Raw genomic sequence first — 5,934 nt, 5'->3', positions numbered from 1 at the left:
CTAGCAGTTCGAAAGCAAGAAATTGCAAGTAGATAAATAGGTACCACTTCAGTGGGAAGGTAACAGCGTTCCGTGCGCCTTGGTGTTTAGTCATGCCGGCCACATGACCACGGAAACGTCTTCGGACAGCGCTGGCTCTTCGGCTTTGAAACGGAGATGAGCACCGCAACCCTAGAGTCGGATTCGACTGGCTTTCGAGCAAGGGAACCTTTACCTTTACCTTTATAAATCCAGTCTCCTCCTCTTCTTCTTTTACCTCACAGGGTGTCTGTTGTGGGGAGGGGAGGGGAGGGGAGGGGAAGGGAAAGGGAGTTTGTAAGCCGCTCTGAGACTCCTTTGGGTAGTGAAATAGTAAATCCAATCTCTTCTTCTTCTTACTGCCCTTTACCTCTGGGAGAACCGGGTTTGATTCCCCACTCCTCCACTTGCACCTGGCTGGGTGACCTTGGGCAAGCCATAGTTCTGATAAGAGCTGTCCTTGAAAAAGAGCAGTTTCTGTCAAGAGCTCTCGCAGCCCCACCTACCTCACAGGATGTCTGTTGTGGGGAGGGGAAGGGAAAGGAGTTTGTAAGCTGCTCTGAGACTCCTTTGGGTAGTGAAGGGCGGGGTATAAATCCAGTCTCTTCTCTTCTATTTTAGAGCCACAAAAATTCAGTATTAAAAACATTCAAACATAAACATTTTAAGAACAAGATGATATATGTAGCATTCAGTTTTGGGGGAGGAAGGGGAGGGTGCTGGGCAGATGTAAGGAACCCTCGCTGACCTCAACCAAAGGAAGGGGGGCTGGTCCTTGAAGGAAGGGGGTGGAACTCCCAATAACCCCACCGTTGCTACAGGCTAGGCAGGTATTTCCCAACCCAGAGTTGGCAACCCCCAAACTAGGAGGTCTCCAGCCCCCCCTCCTCCTCCCCGGAGGCTGGTACAACCCTGCCTGCAAAAGCGGCGAGCCTGCGGGGAGGGCCTAACCCAAGGTCACCCAGCAAACTGCCGGGCAGCGTGAGGATTGGAACCCAGGCCTTTCCCAGGCTCACCAAACCCGAGCCTCGTCCGTTCCACACTTGTGTCTCGGGAGGGGCCGGTCTCCTATCAGGCAGGTCCAATCCAGGAAACAGAGCCGGGCCTGCCGAAGCGTCCCCACCGATGGGGAGGGAGTGGGGGGCTCTGTGCAGACCCCAGACGGACGCGACTGCCCCTCTCTCCGGCGTGACGACCTCCACGGCCAGCGAACGGAAGCCGCCGGCCCCTCCTCCTCCTCCTCCTCCTCCTCCCGGGAGCATCAGCTCTTTAACAGGTGCGGGCGAAGGAAGGACAGCCCGGCCGGGAGGCGGAGGCGCCGCAGCCAGTCGCCGGCTCGCAAGGCGGTTACTTGATCCGCTTCCTGGGGTTTGCTTTCGCTTTGGCGGGGTCGCCTCCTCTCCGGGCTCCTGGATGCGCCTGAGCGGCAGAAGAAGCCGGAGAAAGGAAAACGCGCGACCCTCTCCCCGTAAGCCGTGCTTCGTTTGCATTTGCATGCATGGAGGTCAGGGGGGCGTGGTGGGTCGGCCAGCCTCCAGGGGGGACCTGGGGATCCCCCCCACCCCCGGGAATAATTCCAGCTCCTCTCCGAACCACAGAGATCAGTTTCCCCTGGAGAAAATGGATGCTCTGGAGGGTGGACTCTGTGGCATTGCGCCCCACTGAGATCCCTGTCCTCCCCAGGCTCCATCCCCAAATCTCCAGGAGTTTCCCCACCTGGATCTGGCAACCTTACCCTCCCATCTCCTGCTGGTGGCCAGGGGGGACCGGGTAACCGAGGGGAGGGGGGGGGGAGTAGAGACCAATGCCCCCTCTGAGCTGTGGAGTCTTGAGAGCAAAAATTCTACTCTGTGAGCTGCTACTGGCATTAAAGTTGTGAGCGAGCGGTTTGGCTACTGCATAAATTAGTTTGCTCCGGAGCCGTCCTTCCTGAGGGAAGACAGAAATGTGTGAGCTGGAGGCTAAAAAAACGGTGAGCTAGCTCACACTGACTCAGCTGAGAGGGAACATTGGTGGAGACTTACAGATAGCCCTTCCCGGGGCTGGATCCACCTGGTTCAGGGTTTGCAAGATGAAACAGGAGTCCAGTGGCCCATTAGAGACTTGATCCCAGGATAAGCTTTCCACAAGCAAAAGCTCGCTTGGTCAGGTGTGTAGAAACGGGAATAAAGGCAGTTAGCCCTTAACCTGCCGCTGGTCTCCTGTTTAATTTTGCAGCTCAGTTTTAATCGATTTTTGCTGTCAAGCCACAGCTGAATTCTGGCAACCCCTTGGGGTTTTCAAGGCAAGAGACTTTCGGAGGAAGTTTGCCATTGCCCGCCTCTGCGTCACAACCCTGGGCTTCCTGGGTGGCCTGGCCTCCCATCCAAATACTAACCAGGGCCGACCCTGCTTGGCTTGTGAGGTCTAACGAGATTGGCCTAGCCTGGGCCATCCAGGTCAGGGGGCTGCTCATTTACTCATCTGGAATGCTCTCTTTTGCAGGTGAAAGCCGTCCACCTGCGCTCTGGAGAAGATGCTGCTCATGCCCCTTTCTAGCAGAAGCTTCGCCCCCCTTCTTCGGGCGGCGGGGGCCGTGCACCAGCTTCAGCTTCCCAGTTTCCCCCAGGAGAGGGGCTGCCACTTCGGAGGGGCCTCCCATCGCCCTACGAAAGCCGCCACAATCAAGAAGAGGGGCTATGACATCACCAGGAACCCCCATCTGAACAAGGTGAGACAGACACACCCCTCTCTGACTTGAAGGTTTCCTGTTGATCTCAGCCTTGGTCTTTGGGATGTGTTCCCCAGTGCAGAGATAGGTTTCTCCTTGGTGGCTGCAGACTTTCTCAAAGATGTCCCATGAGATTGAAAGGTGGGATAAAACCAGCGGGACTTGTGCTGTGCTTTGTCAACGAGTATGGTGCTACTACTCTAGGTCACAATATTGAGCTGGCGTTCCCCAACATTGCTTCTTTGCGCGCACCCTATTCATGCACCAGTTTGGGGCCTGCTGTTGGCGTAACTTCACGGTGCTTCCTCCCCAGTTCACTTTTTAGCCAGATTCAGACGATATAGCGAACCCACGTACATCCTGCACATAAGGTCGGACTAGAACCAACGGGTCGAAATAAAATCAGCAGTTTTCGGCTAAATGTTAGGAAGAGCTTCCTGGCAGTTAGGAAGAGCTTCCTGGCAGTGGAACAGAGGCTAGGTGGCCACCTGACAGCAATGCTGATTCTATGAATTTAGGCAGATCATGAGAGGGAGGGCAGGAAGGGTTGCCTCAGTGCTTAGTTCTGGTGGCCCTTTCTTACACGCCCAGGGAAATGCCGATCGCCATTTTCGTAGAAAAAGAGCTGCAGGAGCTCGTTGACATAACTCATTAGCATAACTTATTTGCATATGCCACACCCCCTGACATCACCGGAAGTGTGTCAGAAGGCAACACCCACTGCTCAGGCTCCACTGGACTGTTTTGGATTGCTAGCTATGGGGGGAGGGACGTGCAAATCTGTCCTCGCAGAGGAGGGAGAGCTTTTACCTGAATAAAACTTGGTCTTAAAAGTGCCACTGGACTCACTGTTTTGGGGCTTGTTGCATGTGCCCGCCCCCTTGGCTTTTTACTGCCGGAGCTCCACTCCTGTGTGCTCCTGCAGGAAATGACCCCTGCTGATCGCCACTTTGGGGTCAGGAAGCAATTTTTCTCCAGGCCAGTATGGCCGGGAATCCTGGAGGTTTTTTTGTCATCTTTTCTCGGAGTGGAACGGGGGTCCCTGGGGTGTGTGGGGGGGAGGTATTTGTGAATTTCCTGCCTTGTGCCGGGGGTTGGACTAGATGACCCTGGAGATCCCTTCCAACTCTATGATTCTATGTACATACACCTGTTTGTAAGAGAGAGGCTACGCATTTTCACTTTCCAAATGAAACTGGAGTTCAGTACATGGATTACTGCAGGTTTTAAATTGCATGTTGATCTGAATGGGAATTGAACGTAATGTGAGAATTACTCAACACAGATTGTACAGGTGTTCATTGGAATTTGTGAACAGGATTTCTGTGGGCAGGATTGTGGGTTAGTAATAATGCACACCTAGGCATTGTTTCCCCCCCCCCCAGTCCAAACCCACAGTGTTACAGTGCAATGCTAAACAGAGTAAATGTCCCTCTAAGTCCATTGAACCCGTAGGCTTAGAAAGGTATAACTCTGCTTGCGATGCCACTGTGAGTCTTATTGACAACTTTGTTTTCCCTTTAATTGAGGACCTGGGCTTCTGATGGCCTTAGCAGGCCTTGAACCCAGTAGCACCGTAGAGACCGAAAAGATTTTTGGGGTAGAAGCTTTTGAGCACCAAGGCTCCTTTTGTCAGGTATCGAATTTAGCTGTTCTAATGCAGACCTACACTGGCTACCCTCTAAAACTAGCTTAGTTGGCCTTGGAAGACTGTGTTTATAGATGCCTTCTCTTGATTTTCTGTCGGTTATGGACCTGTTGGATGTTGGGCTTTCATGCTGACTGCTTCTGTTGGTCTTTTCTTCCTGCTGTGGATGCAGAAGGGGAAAACAGGCTTGTCTCAAGGCAAGGATGTACTGTATAGGCCTCACATGATATTTAAAAAGCAATATGGAGCAATATGTAACGTAATGGTCTATATGTTACACTGGATCCAGATCACTTTTTAAATTGATTCTCTCTCTAAATTAATTCCCTCTAGGAAGGTAAACAATCGAAACACCATTTGGGTTACATGTGCCTGATTTGGACATAAGGCGATTCCATATGAGGCCTGTTTGATGAGAGTCAGTTTGATGTATTGGTTAAGTGCACGGACTCTAATCTGGGGGAACTGGATTTGATTCCCCATTCCTCCACTTGCAGCTGCTGGGTGACCTTGGGCAAGCCATAGTTCTGGCACAGCTGTTCTTGAAAAAGAGCAGTTTCTGTCAGAGCTTTCTCAGCCCCACCTACCAATGTTTCCTCTAAGCTGTGGAGTCTTATGAGCAAAAATTCTACTTTATGAGCTACTGGCATTAAAGTTGTGAGCAAGCGATTTGGCTATTGCATAAATTAGTTGGCTCCGGAGCCATCCTTCCTGAGCTAAGATAAAAACGTATGAACCGGAGGCTAAAAAACGGTGAGCTAGCTCACATTAACTCAGCTTAGAGGGAACACTGCTCACGGTGTCTGTTGTGGGGAGGGGAAGGGAAAGGAGTTTGGAAGTCGCTCTGAGACTCCTTCGGGTAGTGAAGGGCGGGGTATAAATCCAATCTCCTCCTCCTCCTCCTCCTTCCTCCTTGCCTTTGAGTCACTGATATTTATCAGAACAAAATTTTTACTTGGTCCTATATGGACTAATATTATTATTGCGATTGCAATAATTGCAATAATTGAGCCTATGTGTGACATTTATGTTTGACCACTGAAGAAGGCTAGTAGGTCGAAACGCATCTGTTTTAGGGTCCCATAAGGTTCTAATTGTGAATATTGTATGATTTAAATGCTTATCGAGGCTATGTTTGGGCATATAGCTGTTTTTAAACCAATTTGTAATAAATACATACATTTTTGTATAATTTGTATTATTTAGATATTGATGTTTTATACTTACTGAAATTAATATTGGGCCCCTTAATTTGCATCCAAGTAACCTTTTTGGCTCTTAATGCACTCTGTTCTACCATCTCCGTCTCCTGCATGTCTGAACTAAGTCTTGATTGTCATCTCTTCCCCATTAAACTTCTCTTGGCTGTGAGCGTGTGTGTGTATATATAGTTGGCAGCAGTAGGAAGAATCGTTTATGTACTTTGGAGTGAAATTTTCCCTATCTTTTGGAGAAGTGCCACTTGCAAACATTGCAAATGTAAAGTTCAGGAGTCGGCATTTTTCTTTTTCTTTTTTTAAAGGATGTGGTAGGATAGCAGCAGAATAATGCTTTGTCA

The 5,934-nt window shown here is 50.4% G+C and overlaps 1 protein-coding gene across 1 annotated transcript in view; it reads left to right on the top strand.

The window, feature by feature from the left end:
• Positions 1 to 1,409: 1,409 nt before the first annotated feature.
• Positions 1,410 to 5,934, top strand: part of ME3 (malic enzyme 3, NADP(+)-dependent, mitochondrial) — a 168,437-nt gene continuing 163,912 nt past the window's right edge. Inside the window, 2 exon segments of the mRNA XM_015427724.1 lie at positions 1,410 to 1,486; positions 2,503 to 2,728. Coding sequence (XP_015283210.1) covers positions 2,534 to 2,728 — 195 coding nt within the window. The 5' untranslated portion in view covers positions 1,410 to 1,486; positions 2,503 to 2,533.

The sequence above is a fragment of the Gekko japonicus genome, unplaced genomic scaffold (assembly GCF_001447785.1).
Source record: "Gekko japonicus isolate JY-2015 unplaced genomic scaffold, Gekko_japonicus_V1.1 scaffold393, whole genome shotgun sequence".
Taxonomy (NCBI): Eukaryota; Metazoa; Chordata; class Lepidosauria; order Squamata; family Gekkonidae; genus Gekko; species Gekko japonicus.
Note: the sequence above shows the minus strand (reverse complement) of the source record. Positions and strands in the feature narration are given on the sequence as shown.